The 19,627-nt window shown below is 42.5% G+C and overlaps 1 protein-coding gene across 10 annotated transcripts in view; it reads right to left on the reverse strand.

Annotated features, from left to right (window-relative positions):
- Positions 1-13,730: 13,730 nt before the first annotated feature.
- Positions 13,731-19,627, reverse strand: part of RPS6KA6 (ribosomal protein S6 kinase A6) — a 43,136-nt gene continuing 37,239 nt past the window's right edge. For 9 of the 10 annotated variants that reach the window (XM_080624600.1, XM_080624594.1, XM_080624599.1 and 6 more), the window contains one exon: positions 13,731-19,075. In XM_080624600.1, the coding sequence (XP_080480726.1) occupies positions 18,950-19,075 (126 nt within the window). In that variant the 3' untranslated portion in view covers positions 13,731-18,949. Of the gene's footprint in view, positions 19,103-19,627 lie in introns of all 10 variants that reach the window. The other variant, XM_080624602.1, reaches the window with a different exon arrangement.

A 19,627-nucleotide genomic window follows, 5' to 3' on the forward strand; every position in this document is an offset into this window, starting at 1 on the left:
CTTATACTTTACACTCATTATGGCTCAAATTTCAATATTTTATCTTACCCCACAATAGACTTTTTTTTCTCCACCCAGAATCAAAGGTCTGTCAAAGTGACAAAATAGAAGACTAGGAAATGAAAGCAGGAGTCCTGGAAAACATCACTAAGAGCAACAATGCACACAAACATTCAGTGCACGTTGGTGGGATGTTCTTTGCTAGGGAAGAAATATAACTTGCTGAGTGCAGTAGGCTCACAGGCTGAGCAGCAACAGCAGGAACATCAGCTTTACCCTGCTCTGTTTCACTGCTGCTCTCTCCGAGAAACAACACCCACTGGGAAATTCTGACCAGGCACCATTCAATGTGAATAAATGGAATGATCTGCCTTTGTGAAGGATATTGTCACGCTATGGGTGTCAAATGCTAACCGTATATGATTTTGTACGAGGTACATAAGATCTGGATACACCCCCTGACAAACAGCTCAGGTAATCTCATCCAGCTTGATATTTTTTTGGAAGACGTGGTTCCTACCTCTGTGGATTAGAGCTACTTGACCACAGAAGCTCCAATTTGTGCTAAGCATGCGGACAAAAGCTTAGTAAGGCAAAATATCAAAAGAAGTAAGATAAAGATTTTGGAAGAAGATACAGTTGAGAGGCACTTGTCAAGAGAAGCCTCACTGGTGTTGAAACTTCCCTCCTTGATGCCTGCTCCCATGGGAGAGACAGCTCCCACAACAACCACGGTGTTCAGTATTCTAGCCTACAAATAACACTAGTCTTAATAAGAGTTTCAGAAAATATTATTTTCCTTTACTTCTATGATTTGCATGCAAGGAAGCAGAAGCTGCTCATTTTTTTCCCCATCTACTATTAATTTCAACCTGCTAACATGTGCTAAGGAGAAGATTGCTTTTTCCTCACTGAAGACAACACTTCTTGATACCCAAGCACTGAGACAGTGTCTTCTGTAGCTGCCTCTTCTAGGGACAAGCAAATCCAACCAGGCAGGAGCCTTTGAATAAACACCCCACTCTGTTCACACCACATCCTATTTCTAAGCACCGTGAAGATGGCTCAACCGATTTTCCTCTGAATGCTGCCTTATGTAGATGTCGAGAGTCACTGAATTATTATTTACCAGCTTGCTAATATCAGTGTGATGATTTAGGAGGGATTAACGTTACACAAGTAAATGAGGTTCTAGCCTGCAAACCCAAGCAAGGCAATTTCTAACTAAGCCTAGTCATTTCTGAAACCAACAACAACAAAATCACATTATCCCACACAGAAGAGAACCTCCTCTATATGGCAGTGGATTCACTCCATTTTCATACAGATTTTCTTAAAAAGACATTTCTCAGACATCCCGTGGGCAACTGTTCAACGTTCTCCCTGGCTGCAGCTTTGCATACAAATCAAATCATTCCCAGCGCACAGTACACCTGAGCAGACCTGCTTGATATGCCCGACAAAAGAAGGATTTTAGCACTATGCCAGGACTCGTATGAATTCAGATAATTCCCACCTCTCCTTCATTTCTATCAATAAACCCCAAATTAAAGGATAGAAAATTAAAGACTGGCATTAGATCATGATCAAGCAAGATACGCATCTTCTCACATTGTCTGTGGGCCGTATTGATGCAATATGGATAAGTGAACTTTCAGGTTAATCTTGCCATATTAACAAAATACTATATTATGGAAGAACTTACTTCAATGCAGTTTTGACTTTCGATTGCTCCACTGCTCATGAAAGACTCCCATCCCTAATTCACAGCATTTAAATAGCTGCAATGCCAAGTGCAGCATTTATGGCAAACAGTAGACGCAGAAACAAGACGGAATCCCTGGTGGAAATTCCTATTCTCCTTATGATGTCATCTGCTGGGGGCAACCGTGTGATGTAAGCAAAGCAGATGTCATCCACAGGAGGAGAGTGAGCGCTTGCAGAACCTGAGTGAGGAAACAGGAAGAACAGGGAAGAACATAGTGCTGTTGAGAAAGGCTTCTGATGTGTGGGTTTGAGATGTTGTCCTGCTTTAGGGAAGACAAAAAAAGGGAAAAGCAGGTTTGGGAAAAATCAGTAATTACTGAGTGTTACAAATGACAAGCAGGAATCTTGATACTGGAAATAGATGCTACCGTATTAATGTTAGCCCAAAGTTCAATCTGTGGTAACACCATTTTTTTCTTTATGTGTCAAGAAGGGGGGAAGGAAGGGGAGATAACCCAAAGAGAGTAATTCCCACTTCCAGTAACTGTCTCTGCAGGAGGAAGAATCACTGGTTTTTGATGAGTCTGGGATCCCAAATTGTCAGAAATAACCTCGAATACCCTTGTATTTTGCGCTAAATCCAGAAGTTCATCTGGCCAAGAACAAGGGACAATCCTTTCTCCATCAGTGGAGAAATACCTTTGAGACTGGTGACCACATGCTCTGTTTGAATTGGGACCTGGGGATTTTTCTCTGCAGACTAGTGCATAGCACTTGCTCAAAAATATACTTGTGATGCTTCTAGAAAACTAATTATACACAGAGCTCAGCTCACCTGAATTCAAAATAAGAACAGGCACATTGAATATTTTCCTTATAATCAAAAATCACAGACACTCTGGCTGACTTCCATGTTTTATTTCAAAAGAGAAAGAAAACTATGTGTCCTGACAGATCCGCGCTAAAATCTATCCTCATTGTAACTCCATATTGAGGACTTTTTCCTAGGAAAGCATCTCAAAGTACAACCATTTCTTTTCAAAGTGTTGACAAACATTTCTATGGCTCCTGACTTACAGTGGTGGAAGGTCACCGGCTCAATTCATACTATTTGGGTCTCTTTTCCATAGGCGGACGGTCTCACTGAGCAACTCAGTTTGGAGACAATGATCCATGAAGAGAGTCATGGATTTCCTAGAAAATAAAGTCTGTCTAAATCATTTAAGCAAGATAACGCCTTCTTCCTTAGTGGAAAAAAAGTGTCTTTCATGGCCTGTCTTATCTTTGTTATGAAAAAAATAATGCCTTTCATTCAAGCTGCAGCACAATGATCTCGTCCTACTAATACTAGACATTCCCTCTCTCTGAGCCCATGTCTCCCAGCATTGGGTCTCCAGCATGAATAATTGCTCTGCACAGGCCTGGCAATGGGCAGAGTACAGGTTTTCTTGACATCTCCACAACAAACTCAGACTTCACCCCATCTGGCTCCGTTCCCTCCTGGCGGTGAGTGAGCTCGACTCAGGAGATGCTGTGTTGTAGGGGTAGGTACTGAGTGAGCAGAGATTCGCAATGCAGTCACACACGGTCCTACAGTAAGCGTTTCTGTCATTATCACTCTCCTGATCCGCAGTGAAGATCTGACAAGGGACTTCAAAATACCCTCACATCTGCCCAGCATCTAGGCTGCCCTGCTGTCTGTCTGACCTGTGGCCACCTCCATGATCTGGCAAAAACGTCCCTCCTCCAAGATTAGGTAGAAAAAGAAGCCATTTTTGGCAGAACTAATTAAAGAAAGGATGAAAATAGTTGGTCAAAGGTAATACACAAATAATCGAGCTTTTAGGTCAGTTGTGATGAGCTTACTTAATTCCTCATATATTTACAATACAGCCCAGATAGGAACGCTCACACTTCTAAAGCCCTAGGTAATGTACCAACAAAGAGGTGGGTGCAGGTTCTTGGTATTCTGACATTTGAAATCTTCAAACTGAGGAGAATTTAGATGTGTCAGCCTTAGTGCAACCAGAAACACAGTGAACGCTACTGAATTCAATACTCCCTTTAAGACCCATCATCCATCTGGCCTTAAAGTACATCATATGCAAGTGCATCATATGCAGTGTCAAGACACTAAAGAAAATGAGGTTTTTTCCCAGTAAATCAGCAACCCGCATGGCATCACAGCAACCTTCAGGACAGTCTCTTTTTAAGGGCTAGACTGCAACCAAACGAAAACTATCTTCCTGCCTAACCCAGACCTCCCAGATGAGCAGCTATCTGTGCTCATGTTCTCAGTCTCTACAATATACTCAGTTATTTGCTTTGTTGTCATGATATTTAGGATTAAGTTATTACATTTCCACATATTTCCCCATAGACATTTTCTTAAATAGCTTTACGTTGGAATAGCAATAATCCTACAGATGGTCCAGCTGATGGTTCATGTTATTTCTTTTCACTAGGGTAGGTGTGTAAATTAGATCTCTCTTCTCCAAAGTTTTCTCGGATGAATGATTTCATTAATAAGAGAAGAAACAGAAATCGATTCAAGCATTCAAAAGGCTCCAAAGAAAAATAATTTCCAAGTAAAAATAATTAAGGAAATTTCAAAGCCCAGAGAAAAAAAGGACTTTATCTCTTTTCTATAAATCTTAAAAAAATAAAGGGGGGGGGGGGGGGGGGGGGGAAATACAGCAGCCTAAAGAAACTTGCCAAAAATTGCAAAATTTCACAGTTAGATAAATTGATTTTCTAGTGTTTCTTTCCTGATGCCTTTTTATGATAGCTTCATCCTTTAAGCCATTAAGAAATTTTATTTGATGTTCCATTTTGAATTTCCCTTTCTAGTTCCATCCAAGTACTAAATCGCATACAGCTTTTTACCTTTGCATCTCAAACAATACTTTCCTCCCTGTGATGCTCACACCTTTGGAGAACAGTTAGCAGGGCCACCTTTGTCAGACCTCTAGCTTTGTTGAGCATCTCTATTTCTGGTTCTCAAAGGTTTTGTGTCCTCCGCTGAGGAGGAATGGTGGATATAAGGTGTAAAAACAACCCCTCCTAAGAGGTAACTCGTTGCAGAAGAGAGGATGGGATGCATGTGTATGTGTGTGTATTCCCGCACACTGAAGAAAGGGAAATTTGGAAGGAATTTGCGTTTTACTGACCCCACCATTGAGCTGGACCTTCCTATAACAAGATCTGCAAGCAAACACTTTTTGCTGAATAGCACCAAGTGTCACTGGCAGCAAATCATCCTAGTCTTAGCTCCAGATAATTTGTAAGGACATTTGAAGGCATGTGCTAGGGCATAAATCATTCACAGTACACAATTGATTCATGCGAAATTTAAGTTAGTTCACTCTGAACTCCAAACAATTACCACTGCAGTGATTTTATAAAATGTCTCTTCCCTTGGGAAGAAAGCATCTAAATCAAGCTCAGTTTTGAGCCACAAAAATTAATGATAGGTATTCTCATCTCAACGTGCAGGAAGCTGTGCACATAAATCCCCATGTCAAGATGAGGCTCGTGTAATTCTAAGCATTACACAAGCCCCAGATTCAAAATTGAAATTAAAACGCTCACCTAAACCATAAACCCCTCTTCATTCTCACAGTTATTTTCTTTCATTTTCACTTAAAAAAATACAAACACATTAAAATGGTCAGAAAAATATGGGCTTACAACATCACATCTCCTTGATGTTGTGCTATTCTAGGTAAAGTTTAGTTACACCAGTTTTAAACAGGGTAAGCTGCTGTTCATCCAGCTAGCCATGATTCAGAGGTTGTATCTGCTTCTGTGTCACTGCCTAAGACAAATGGGTTGGGGACTCATAAAAGCAAACAGTGTCAGAAAAAGCAATGACACACCAGCACCGTCAGCCAGCACGGCAGGGCGATGGAGCACACCGCTTCTCAGCAGCAAGTTTCCCCAAAGCAAAGTAACCCCGAAAGGCAAAGCAAGATGAATGTGGGCACAGACTGACCTGTCCTCAGCCGAAGGACAAGGAACGAGGTGCCTTCTCCCAGGTTGCAGCTTTCTCCAGACCCTAAACCACTGATACAGAGACCAGCAGCAAGACACAAAGCTCCAGACTGAGCTCCACTGGGGCTCTACCCTGGGCAGTGCTATCACAGATTATATGGAATATGGTTTCCAGCAGGAGAGGGTGACAGCTTAGGTGATATTTAACCAAAAATATCATTCCGAGTTAACAGAATACCTTTATGTGTTGTATTTATTTACAGCACTATGCATGTATTACTTCTGTTAGCATTAGTCATTAGCAATATGCAAATTGCTACCTGTTCAGAGCACATTAGAAAACAATTTGCAGAATGAACACTTTTGTCCTGATTAACTTCAACAGCTACAAGATAATTTTCATCATCCAAGTAAGTCCAGACCTGAGCATCACGTGCAAGTTAAAACTTCCTTTTCCTATGCTTGTCTCGACCTCCTAATTTTCAGATTCAAAGATTTCCATCTCATGCAACAATCAGGGATGAATTTTGCTCTGGCGTTTCCAAAGCCAAAGCGGCCAGGGACAAAGCCCCGCTCAAAGCCATCAGCTTTACGTGCCCATAAAGTTACTGTGAGTACTTAAAAGGATCACTGCGCATCCCCCATTTAAAATCGATCCAAAACACCGGTTCTTCCAGGACCACAGGGAAGGGAGTGCATCCTCACGCCCAGCACAAACGGGAGAGGTTGTTGGCCAATAGGAGCAGCTTGGGGATGGTTAAAAAAACCAAACAAATTCTCTTCCTGGACCAGGATCATCCTGAGACACCAGATGGTCAGACAGCCTCCGCCACTGCAATGTTCCCATCCCAAGGGCTGCCTCCACACATTGGTGCCAGCCACCCATGGGCAGCATGAGGTGGCCATTGGAACCAAGCCTGCAGCGTTCCCAGCCCCTGTGCAGCCGACAGCACCCGCTGGTTTTCATCACTGAGTGGAAAAAGCCATCTCCTGCTCCAGCCACCGGGATGGGCTCTGCTCCGGCCCCATGCCCAACACAGCTAGCGATGCTGCACCCCTTCCCACAGCAGCCCTCGTCACCGCTCAGGCTGCTGTGAAGGGAAACCCTTGGGGGGCTTTAGATAACTGGAGTGAACTGGGGAGAGCGCTGGTGTCTCCCCCAGCCTCCCCCTCCAGCCACGGCTCCTTCGCTCGGGCCACACAGCAAAGCCCATCCAGGGAAAACCATCAGCAACACTCAGAAAACCCACCCGTGCTCCCCACACCTTCGGTTGCCTCCCAGCTCTCTGCCGCAACCACCAGGGAAAGCCAGGAAGCAGCAGGAGCTGGTGTCCCACCTCCCTGCCTGGAAATCATCTCGCTGAAGGAGGGATTCGCCATCACCACCTTCCCCAGGTCAAACCAGAGTGCCTCACCCCGAGCTGCTGTCACCAGGAGAGCCTCTGCACAGGGCTGCTGGGAGGGACCACCCCGAACCACTGGGCATCAATGGGGATGCAGCCATGGGCAGCCGAGCAGAGGGCAGAGCACGCAGGTCTTACCTTGGGTAAGGCTGTGACTTATTTGGTTGGATTAATTAAAAGGTTAATTAAAGAGTTAATTAAAACTTGCCTCTTTCTCCTGGCGACCCTCGCTGATGATGGGGACACCCAGGTACCCACTGTGGTGCATCCCCTGGTCACCCTCCCCATGGGACAGCATCCAAGGTTATGCCAACTGCTAGCACTGATTGAATGTTGCTCATCCACTCCTCCCCAGCACCATCCTGCAGCAAAATATCCTATCTTGCTTATTTATACAGAGGATGGAGGAGCTGGTTTAACGGATAGATCTTTAGCTCTGGGGTTTGATGTGCCATGGGTGGGTGCAGCGTGGTCCCAGCATCACAGGAGAGGGATCCCAGCGTAAGCAATACTTCATATTAAGAATACAATCTGTAAAGAAGAGCTCAGGGTCATGGGTGTGCACCTACCTAAGTGTTAATGTCATAAGAAAACGCTGACATCTCTCATTTTACAGCCTGAAGCCAAATGGGTCCACAAATTTCTTCAGAGTGAAACCTTCCCCACCACTCCAAAGATAGCACAGCTGGAACCACGCTGCAGCTCTTCCTCAGCATCCTGGACAAGTTACCCCCAAAAAATACACTTCTGCTTCAAAGCCACTATTCTAGAGGTCCTTCATCATTTTGTCAGGCAAAAAAAGGTAACTGTGTCCCAGTGGGGAAAAAAGCATCCCAACAATAAGGGCACTCCAGAGCTGAGTCAAGCCAAAAACCAAAGTACAGAGTCAGCCCCAAGGTCTGAAACATCCAATAGTAGCTTTCCCAGCAGCACCATGAGGAAATGTTGCAGAGGGAGAGCTATTTGTTAAAATCAAGACAGGGAGAACTACCTTGGTATTTTAGGAAAGGTTTTGCCTAATGCAAATTAACAAATAGGCTCAGGAGCATCCCAGAGCCAACCCAACACTGGGAACTACATCAAATAACTAGTACAGGGCAAGTGCTGGTAATTCAATCCAACCTTGTCACTCTTAAGTCCCAACTCCTCCACTGTAGCAAGGTGACCTGCAGAAAGCAGCAGCAGATCAGGTAGCAAATACGGGTACGAGTCACCCAACTACTACAAGTCACATATTGTAAAGGTAGAGTTTGGGTGTCTGATACCTTACACCCTAAGCTAGGTCACTTTTCTTAATTGCTTCTGTGTGTTAAGCCATAGTTAGTTTCCCCACATCTACGAGCAACCCCTTGTTGGCCTTTTACACAGACCCATCCAGATATCTCCTCCAGAGGGAAATGGTTTCCCTGCCTTTTAGGAAGAAATTAAAGGATCCTTATGATGGTTTTTGACCATTTAGCTACATTTTTCCCCAATCTCACCACAGCATCATTTTACAGACTCTTTACGTGACAGCCCTGCACCAAGGCAGCGTGCAGGGGCCTCAGGGGATGCTCATGGTGGAGCAGGGCTTAACCCCACACAGCACCAAGAGCTGGTTCCTCCCCAGCCCAGCTGTGCTGCAGCAGAGGGAAACCAGTTTGTGATTTAGCAAGTTAATCAAAACTTCAATTGATCCATTTTGTATTTTCTTTCCCTTTACTTTCCAACCATTTAGGCCAATATTTTAATTAAATACAAAGGTCTTTCCTCATTGCAGGAAATTAATCACTTTTGGCATTTATTAGTTATTCATGTCTGTTTAAAACACGTTTGATAATTCATTAAAAGACCTCAAAAATTAAATTCTTAACAGCCCCAGGCCCAAAATTTATTTAAGAAAGAAAATTAAGCACAGTAATAAATAGTGAAGAACTCTGAAATACGCATTTGGCCTGTAGCGTTGCAAATGTTTATTTGCAAGAACTAATTTGAAACCAAGTTTGCGCTGCCTTTGTCAGGAGTTGGCCAGGAACTTTCAGTTCTGTCACTAATTTCCAGGAGTTTGCCCTTCTGGTGGCATATTCCATCACTGACAACCGTGCAGTTAAATTCATTCTTTCAGCTGTTTTCCAGTTTGATCGTTTTCCATGAGGCACAGAAAATTAGCCAGACTGCTAAAGGTTATGTTATCCCTAAAGGGTGCGTTATCCCTAAAGGATATGCTCCCAGTTGGCATGGGAGAGGATATAAACAAGTATAAATGAAGGTACAAGAAATCCCATACACCAAAGAGAAGTCCCAGCCAGCGAGTTACGGCAGCTCCCCCATGCACACAGCAGCCCTCATGGGACACGGTGACACAGGGCAGTGGTGTCTCTTCGTCATCGTTCAGCAAACCACATAATGTGCTTTCCTAACTCGGGGAGGCAAGCTCTTAAATGATTTTTAATCCTAAATTGTTGTCTAATTAGCAGGATTTAATGAGAGCTTTGCTATTGTGGAATTTACTCCAGATGCTGATCCCTGGAGTATCATAGCACATTAAACTGCAATAGATTCTCTAACCAAGATAGCAATGACGTGTAAAGTTATATTTTCAAGTATACAGGTGTCCAAGTTAATTTTGCTGAAGTAGCATTCAATAGCTTTGAAAAATTCACTAAAAATACACACTTTGATCTCAAAAGTCTTCTATTTTTTTAAAAAGAAATCAATGTTTTGTGGATTTTTAGGTTTTTGCTCTAGTTCAGAAGTTTCCAAATTTGCCTCTTGCTACTGTTCCCATATCTGCAGCTTTTCTACTTAGCTGCACCAGCTCTGCCTACTAAGGAAGAGCAAATGAAATGCCATAAGAGGCCAGTCCCACATTCTGGTATCACCAAACATTCCACATGAGGTGTCCGTGCAGGTCCCATACCACAGCCCGCCCTGCTCTCCTTGCTGCATCACCTTCACCCTCCTGCTCCACCTTTCCCAACATTGATAATGCTGGGAAATACTTGCCAGGGGTGCACGAACTCTGTGTTCCAGGAGCTGCCCCACAAGCTCCCTGCCGAGCCCTCTGCTGCAGGCAGCTGCCTGCGCCTGCTTGGCGTTTTCTCAGTCAAGAGGAGCATGGGGGTATCGGGCAGCAGGGGCAAAGGGATTTCAATGCATGCCTCATAGAATCATTGTGGGATCACAGCCTGGTTTGGACTGGAAGAACCCTAAAGCTCATCCAGTCCCAACCCCTGCCACGGGCAGGGACACCTTCCACTAGAGCAGCTTGCTCCAAGCCCCTGTGTCCAACCTGGCATTGAACACTGCCAGGGATGGGGCAGCCACAGCTTCTCTGGGCACCCTGTGCCAGCGCCTCAGCACCCTCACAGGGAAGAGCTTCTGCCTAAGAGCTCATCTCCATCTCCCCTCTGGCAGGTTAAAGCCATTCTCTACAGGCCCTTGTCAAAAGCTCCTCTCCAGCTTTCTTCTTGGCCCCTTTAGGCACCAGAAGCTGCTCTAAGGTCTCACTGGGGAATGCTCTGCTGTTTTTGGGGTACGAACGCCGAAGTTACCCCACAGCCAGGAGAACGGCAAGTTCCGTTCAACAGCGCAGCCGCAGGAAAAACAATTAATAATGGTAATGATGATGATAATAACAACAATAATAATATAAAATGCAATTGGATTCCAACGGCACGGTCCTCGCTCTGTACCCTCCTCGGAACGCTCTCGCACCGGAGGAGGCGCCGGGGCAGGATCGCAGGAGCGGCCGGAGCGGGCTCGGGCGCGGAGCGCTGCCTCCCTCTCCCGGAGGCACCGGGGAGCGCAGGCTCAGAGCGGGCAGAGCAGGAGCCGGCGGGGCTGTGGGATCGCAACCGGCTGCAGCCGTGCAGGAGCCCTCTGAGCTCCACCGGGCTTCAGCAGCGAGCGCGGCCTCAAGCACCGCCGGGACCCCGCACCGGCACCGGTAGCGAGCGCGGGGTTGGGCTGCTGTGTCTCTGTACCTTACCGGTACCCATTTCTCCAGAGCAATGTATTGCATCCTTTTGGCGCATCAGCCCCCATGCTAGGCTTCACTTCTCCTCCTATAGCTGCTCTCTCACCTATAAAACCACCAACTTCAGCCCAAAAGAAGTGGAAGATAACACAATACCTGCTGCTAAAAACTTGCTACATGATCAACATCCTAGTTAAAAACCTTCAAACAAGCCTAAAGGCTCTCAGTACACCCAGCTGCCAGGTCAGCAATGCACAGTGCTCCACAAACACAGTTTTAATTCCTCTCAAAGCTTTTAGAAGTAAAAGTGAATATAACCCTTCTAAATTAAGAAGCATGTAGCCCTTTGTAGCCACGAATCCCAGCCATCTCAGCAGAGACCAGAACACAAACTCGGATGCTGACAGCCAGAAACATACCCATCCAGGAATAAAGAATTCACACTATTAGCCAGCACTAGCGCATTAAACTTCGTTTAGACACTGGGGACTTGGCATAGTACTATTATGGGGTAGTATGCTGCGGATGCTAAAAATCAAAGAGCAGGCACCAAACTGGCTATGGAGAGTTAAGGATTTGCTCTGAGGCTGGAATTCCAGACTAACAGACCAAAGGGGGAGCTGCGAGGCAGCTCTTGCCTGAGCACTCGTGAGAACTGTCCTTAAGGAACAGCAGAACAGCAAGGGAGAAACGGGACCTGCAGAGCCGGCAAAGTTTTCTTGTGTCTTTCAAGAGGCCTGCAAGAAGCCCCAGCCCCTTTCTTTAAGATAAATTCTCCAGAAGCTCTGGGGGAGAAACTGAAACAAAAATTAATACAAATACAGTTAAATCCGTATTTGGGGTAAACACATCAGCAGACACTGGCTGCCTCTTCCTGCTACAAATTAGGGCTTGGGCAGAGATGTGTCGAGGTGGAAATGGCATGGCACATATTCTGCCCCACTAAGAAGGCACCACATTCAGTAATAAGACTTAACCTTCACTTCATTAAGGAGCAGTCTGAAAAGAGTGGTCTTGATTCTGGATTTCAGCGAAGAGCAGTGTATCATTTAACTGCCTGTCCTTACCTCCTGCTCCCCATCCTCGGGGTCCATCATTGAACAGGTTACACTTGAGAATTAAAAGTCACTCTCCTTAAAGTCCCAGCTCCTCAGTGTCCGGCACAGTAAGTCTATGCTGCTGGCGATGATGTGAACTTGACCTGGTGACTACCTCCAGAATGCTACTCAGCTGAATAAGCGTATTTTTAGTATCTGTGACAGCATTTCCTTCACCTTAAAACATTTCTTCCCCGATAAAAGCAGAAAACGCAGGTGTGGGAAGGTGCCTCTTACAATCATAAAGCTTCAGGGATGAATCGTGGGGAAAACAGCTTCCAAGAACCATGTTTGCAGGAAAGCAGGATGAGCAGGATGTGACTGACGAAGAGCTCAGTGCTTGTTTAGCTCCTGCTTTCCCTTTCCTTCTTCACTTACCAGTTTGTTAATTAAAACAGTAAAGAAAAAGCTGAAGCACTCGATCCTCTCCCAAATTGCTGAGGGGTTTGTGTGCAGGCAACTCCACCACTGACAGGCCCCAAAGTGCTTTTAGAAGTGCCTTGTGTCAGCAAACAGGAGTATAAGGAGACAGACTTCATTCAGGCAAACTGGAAAAAACTATTCTGTGGTTTTGGACTGAGAGGGTGACTGAAAAATAAGGCATCTGTAACCCATTCTGAATGCAAACAGCAACATTAGTTACTAAATTCTATGATTCTATGAAATACGTTGGAAGCATTTTAAACAGATACTGTAATTTAACATCAACTGTTGTATTGAAATCTCACCTTATTGTCCCATGAAGGGGGTTATCAACTGCATACTGAGCTGTTCCATCACCTTGTAGCAGGGATACCAGCGACATCCAGCTTCACAGCAACAGTTGGTGTATAGGACAGAAGTGTTCAATAACCTACAGCACTTCATCAGCTTAAATGTAAAGCCAAAGCGGTGTTGGGAGGCAGAGCCACTTCCTGCAGCTCCGAGACCTCGCACGGCAAACGCTGACGCATATGCTCAAATCTGAGCAGTGTGCAGGTCACTGGCTTTAATGTAATCATTCCTAAAACAAGCACCTGTTTCCCAAGGACCAGATCTCTGCAGAAAACTATTCCTCTTTATAGACTAAGTCAAATCCGAATAGATACCTGAAAAACATCAAGGTAGATCATCCCACCCTAAAGTAATACATCAATCCTACTGGTGAATGGATGTTTTATTGAGAGTGTGGCATGAAACACTTGACTGAGTATAAATTTATAAAGAGCTCTTGATGTATGAGAGATTTTTGGCAAGGTTTCCCAAATAATGCAATTCACAGTATGGTTAATTGAGGAATGTCTGCTCCTTGCTTTTGATATCAGTTTAGAAAAAAAGGAGTTGGTGAACTTCCAAATCATAAATGATGGGGTTTTTTGTCAATTATAAAATATTATGAATTTGCAATCTTTTTATTCTAGTACTCAAGGAACTGCCAGCTATTTAAAACTGCACCTTTATCATTATTCACAAAGTTTAACAAAAATAAATACAATTCTGAGGTTGTCTTTGGCATGTCGTAATTCAAGGCAACAGTGCAAAGAAAAACAACATACCATACAATGCACTACCAGAGTCAGCCTTACAACAAGAGAACGTAGTACAATGCAAACTTTAATGTCAATATATACAGAGCTTTAAAGAAAACATTTGTTTTTAAAATTAAATGAAATAAATACAGTATGATACAAAATCCACAATATGCTTAGAGAAAGAAATGACAGTTACAATATCTGATAACGGGGACCTTTTTGTATAGTTTCATCTTTGAAGTACCTCAGAGAGCATGTAATTCATTGCACACCGTCTTCAATTAATGCCCTTTCGTATACTGAGATTTATAGCCAGTCACGTGCCAGAAGACTTTTAGCTCTAATCAGAGTATCAGTGCAAGATGCCAAAGTGCTTGGGATATTATGACAATGCAATTACTTAGCAAATGCTGCTCATAAGCCTAATGCAAATCACACAAAAGAGGAACACTTTGTCCTGCAAAGGAGATCCACCTTGAGCATCTTTTCAGTTCTCACATGGAAAAAAAAACCATCAACGAACCCAAAACAAGATTCAATGTTATTCAAACTTACTATTGGGAATAAGCAACTGCCCAAATCTTACTCAAGTTACATTATCTATTAAGTATCTTTTAAAGCTTTCAAAGAAAGTTTGCTTTCATTACACAGGAAAAATCTCAAGAAAACCAGCCTCCGATTATTGGGGGGGGCGGACACTCCTAATAACATAAATTAGGATAATTCAAGTCTGCTTTAGCTATGCATTACGAGTGGGGGGTTTAAAATCTGTATTCATTCTTCTATTCCCAAAAGAAAAATGTAGGCTTAACACTAACATAATTTGGGGGAATAAAGTTTTAAAAAGCACACTGACAAACAGCATTTTTAACTACATGGGTGTTAATGCAAAAGGATGGTACAGTATGAATGACAGCGCGGGCATGCTAACAACAGGTATCAATACATGCCCAAGAAAGTTTTAGGGTGAACTTTCAAGGAGATCTTTTACTTTTTAATCACCTAGAGCTCCCATAAGATTACATAAGGACTCTTATCAGAGCTTCCGAAGCCTTCTGAAAACTTTGAGAATGAAAAACCTGCTCCTGCCTTCCCTCCCACAAATATTTGAACTTCTCATTCTGGACAGGACTAAAAAAAAACCTTAAGTGCTACAGAAACACATAAATCCCCATGTTTGCATTGATGTTTGAGCCTAATTTCACTGATACAAATCAGGGTAGTTACTATAGAATTGTGTAATTCTTTTAACTCAATTCTTACAAGCTATTCCAACTTTTTACTAAAATTTGAGGACAGAGTACAAAGCACTGAATGCAGCAATCTGTCACTGCAAAATGACCAGTTTGTAAGTATACTGCAAGTAACTTCGAGCTGTTCAGGATTACTACAGATAATTTTAAGTATAGGACATGTAAAGATTAGCTTTGGAAAAATGAATTAAACCATGGAAGATGGAATTCAAGCTTAACACGACTCACTTGGGCCAGGTTTTGGATGCCTTCTCTGAATGCAAGGAGAACATTTAAACCATACTACAAGACAGGTCTCAAACGGCCCCTCTGCCTTAGACCACCTACACCTTAGGCTCTTCACATGGTCAAAGTAAATATACTTGTTTTAAGCATAGTAGAAAAGAAGCCACACACAATATGATAACAGCATTGAGGCAACACAAGCCACAAAGGAGTGGCTTAAATGAATCCCCCTGTGGCAATGAGTATAGGCTTTTTTTGTTACACATCACTGGCTGGCAGATGCCACTGCATAGATTTTGGATATGTAACAGGAATACAAAAGAGTTCCCCACTTTTTAATCCAAAGGATAAATGAAGACAGAAACCACGATATCTGAGGGGTGAAAGAACAGTACAGTATGTCATAAGCCTGCTCCAGCTATAGCTGATGTCTCCGGAAATCTTCTCTCTTCAGAGAGAACATATCAGGCTCTACATGTTCTTGAGAACTAGCATTTATTTATAATTGCCATCACCAAACATCAGAGCAGAAGCTATTTTGCTGTCGGTAACAGACAAAGTATTATATCACTGAAGATAATACTTAGTTCTCTGGAAATCCCTTTGAATACTTAGGGTATATGCCCATTTCTTTGTAAGGACAAGTCTGCACAGAAAAAAAACCAACTTTCTTTAAAAAAAACAGTAAGAAACATTGTAACCAGCTTGTAATCACGAACAGTGCAGAGATGATACAAAAGGGAAACAGTTTACACTAACCTTTCCCTCTAGCCAAGAGCATGTTTGAATTGAAAGAACACTGAATTTGAACACTTAAGTGATAACTCATCAGCAGACTAAGCTACTTTTATACAATCACTTAACTGAACAAAACCCATGTTTGGGGAAAAAAAAGTTTGAGAAGTATGCAAGAAATTAAAAGAAGAAGTATCACAGAGGAGAGGATCATTAAACACTATGGAGTTCAGTAAACTGCAAGGGAACTCTTTTGCATCCCTGCATATCCAAAATGCTTCAAAGACTGATATGCTGAATTATTCATAGCAAGTGAACTTCCCCCTCCAATTAACAATTAGAACCGGCATACCAGGGTACACTGGCCTGTCAGATAGAACAAAAGTGTTTTTCTACATATTTCCCTTGCGATGAGACAACTCGGTAATGCTGCAGTCACTGAAACCTTGCTTTTAGCCCAGGAGTACCACTTGCACTAAAGGCTAGTAATGACAGAAAACCAGCAGGGACTACTTTATAGAAGATGTTTTAAATTCTTTGCTAGGAATCAGAACATCCATCTTGTTTGTGTACTTTTCCTCTTACCACCTGTGTGTTGCACACCAAGAACTTAAGTACCTTCAGCTGCTTACAGCTCCTTTTGTGCAAAATGCTTTTAAGGTGCTTATAATGCGGTGCTTCTAAGCAAGCTAAAAGAAAATACCAATATAAACACTGTTAAATGATTCATGAATAAAGCCATGAAAGCCCAGCTGCTGCCTTATGGGAAAGGTGAAGACAATTCAGGTTTGACATTTTAGTTGTGTTCCGCACCTTGCATTACCCTCTATCCCTAACAGTTTTTACTACTACAATTCAACCCACACTATACCTTGGCCTTAGCTCAGGGGGCTTTATTTCCATCACTTTATTGTTTTCTTTTCCTTTTATTAGAGTGAATCCATATTCTTCTGGCAGTCAACTGTGAATTTACAAAAAAATTTATACCAATAGCCTGAAGAGGCTTACAAGCATTCATGCTGGCAAAGGTCTTCAGTAATGAGTAGAGGGATGAACCAGCTGCATAAGGGGCAGATTTTGTACTAAACAATAAGCTTTCCAAGCAGCAGTTGTGCTCTTTGATAAGCTTTCAAGCATTTCAAACAGGCACCTCAAAACTAGGCACAAATGGCCCCTAAAGCTTCCAAAATCTATCAAACACTCAAGAAATTTAGTATGGGGTATGTTCTGCATGATACAAATAGCACACCTATGTTTGCTATATTCATTAAGTCTCAAATCTACATATATTCTTACCTAACTATCTGGCCAGATAATTTCCATCTTTCCCCACCACAACAGAAGAAAGCAGTTTATCTAATAGTACTTCCAATGTCACCAGGTATTTCACAGGTACAAGCAAAAACCAGCCAGCACCCTCTGCCTTTTAAGATCCGAGTTACTACTCCCACTCTTGGCAGTTGGGCCAGAACTCTCCCGAAAGCTGTTTTTTTCCTGTCTCAGAATGTCAAGTTCTGCCATCACTGGTGTCTTGTAATTGGCTACCAAAGGTACTTGGGACATGAAATTCAATGATGGCAAATCAGTCTGCATTTGATTTTTTGGTCACTTGGATTCTCTGTTCACAGTCTAACTGTGGTCACGTATACTTAGTATCTAAAAATGCGTCCCATTCTACCATGACACTATAACTGCACAGTAGTGTCTACAACTTTTGAAAATACTTTTAAGCTCATCATCCCCGAATGCACTCGTTCCCAGTCTAAAAGCAGTCAGCACTGATTTCGAGTCAGAAAACCCCAAGATAATTCTGGCCCTGAAATTCATTTCCTTCACATCACAGCACCCAGAAACAGCCGAAGTTCTAACATTAAGACAGAGAGGGTGAAAAACTGCTGACGACAGGATATGGTCAGTAACTTGTCCATAACTGCGAAATGTCTTGGTGAGAATTCCCTTATCTGGGCACACTGCAAGGCTTATTTATTTTCCCGAGCTACCCCTACAGTTAGGCAATTAGAATTTTGCATTTATGTTCTGTAATATTTGTACATGCGGCAAGAGAGTCAGATAGAAGCAACGTCCTATAAAAATCAAATAAATAAAAAACAAAATCCATGTGCCAAGTTTGTTATAATAAAGTGTCAGTTTGTCTTATATACCAAACAAACTTAATATTGTGTATATTCAGTGGAAACAACTGCCAAGGAAACAGTAACATATTCATTGTACTAAAGGATAGATAAAATAAATAAAAGTATTGGATTGAATGATGTCTTAAAGTGGTACCAATGTTATTGAGATCCTTAATTCCGGCAGTTTATACACATACTTACTTTCTCCAGCTCAGTGCAGGACACACTACCATTCATGGTAACAACTAGAAACATTAATTTTCCTGTAAGAGGCCATTTGTTAACCAGCACTTCTTTTGGGTCACAAGTGATCAAATTAAGCTTATGGGTAAAGTGCGGAATCTTACACATCCCTTTTGTTCGTATTTTCACATAAACTTAGCAGTTACTGGCACCATGCAAAAACAGACCTTCCAAATTAACACTAATGCATTTAACACTGGCACAATACATTAGTCAGCTTTTCATAATAGTAGCGAACAAGTTAATCAAGTTAAATGAGTAAGTGCCCAATTACAAAATTAAGAATTTGTCCTTCACAACAGGGTCTAACGGTGTGAAGAAAAGAAAACTTACACTGACACTTTATGTACAACTTGGTCATTGGCAACGGTCCCCTAAACCATTTTTTAAATGAACCCAGCAAAACTATACAGAACGCGAAAGAATATTTGCAACAGATCTCTTAAAGGACAGTGTAGAGAAATTCATCATGGTGTACCTGATGTTTAAATTAATTTAACAGATACGGCCTGTAAAACAACACAGTATGAACCTGTGGATTTTTTTTTTTCTTTTTAAAAAAAGGACTTTTACAGAATTCAAGTAGTGTAGCAGGAAACCATAGATGCCTTTTGATCACAGGTCAGGCAAAATAGAGCCACTTATTGGATTTTCCCCTTGCTTCTGTTTGCTAAGGTGTCCCAGTGGATCTATAAGTCTGTTGATGTTAGCTTTTTCATGCTCCGTCGCTGAGCTAAACTGGAGGCTGCAACAGGCTCTAACACTGGCTGAAATGTCTTGTGATTCAGTGCAGAATATGTAGCAGCCATGGCTCCCTAGAGAACAATGAAACACAGGAAAGCCTGTAAAGGTCATTTTAATCAAAAAAATAAAGAAAATAAATTCTTAATTAACTCTATAAAAAACCCCACGGGACTTCAGGCAGGTCATGCATGGTCTCTAAAGTTTGTTCTGAAAAACAAATAAAAACATTTATTGCTGCATCCTTCAGGTGTCTAAACACAGGTGTCTGGCATTTCTTATTCTTTCCTGCATATTTCTTTTACATACCTTAGATGCAGAAGTCACCTTTTAGTACAGGTCAGAATTAGTACCTTCCAGGACCATGAGTATCAATTTAACAAATACAGCCACGAAAGTGGCTATTCAGATCCTGACTTACGAAGACAACACAATTAAAACTGGCTATCACAGGTCACTGGTTTTGAATCCAACAAAACTAACGAAGCCAACCTAAAATCTGTCTGCATACAGTAGAATGTTTTTGTGTCAAGTCAGAAACACTGATATAGACCAGATAAAATACCAGTGGAAAAAAACTGTAACATAGTTTATTAAATTATGCTAGGAAAGCACAATATGAGCCA

This window comes from Psittacula echo, assembly GCF_963264785.1.
Source record: "Psittacula echo genome assembly, chromosome: 8".
NCBI lineage: Eukaryota > Metazoa > Chordata > Aves > Psittaciformes > Psittacidae > Psittacula > Psittacula echo.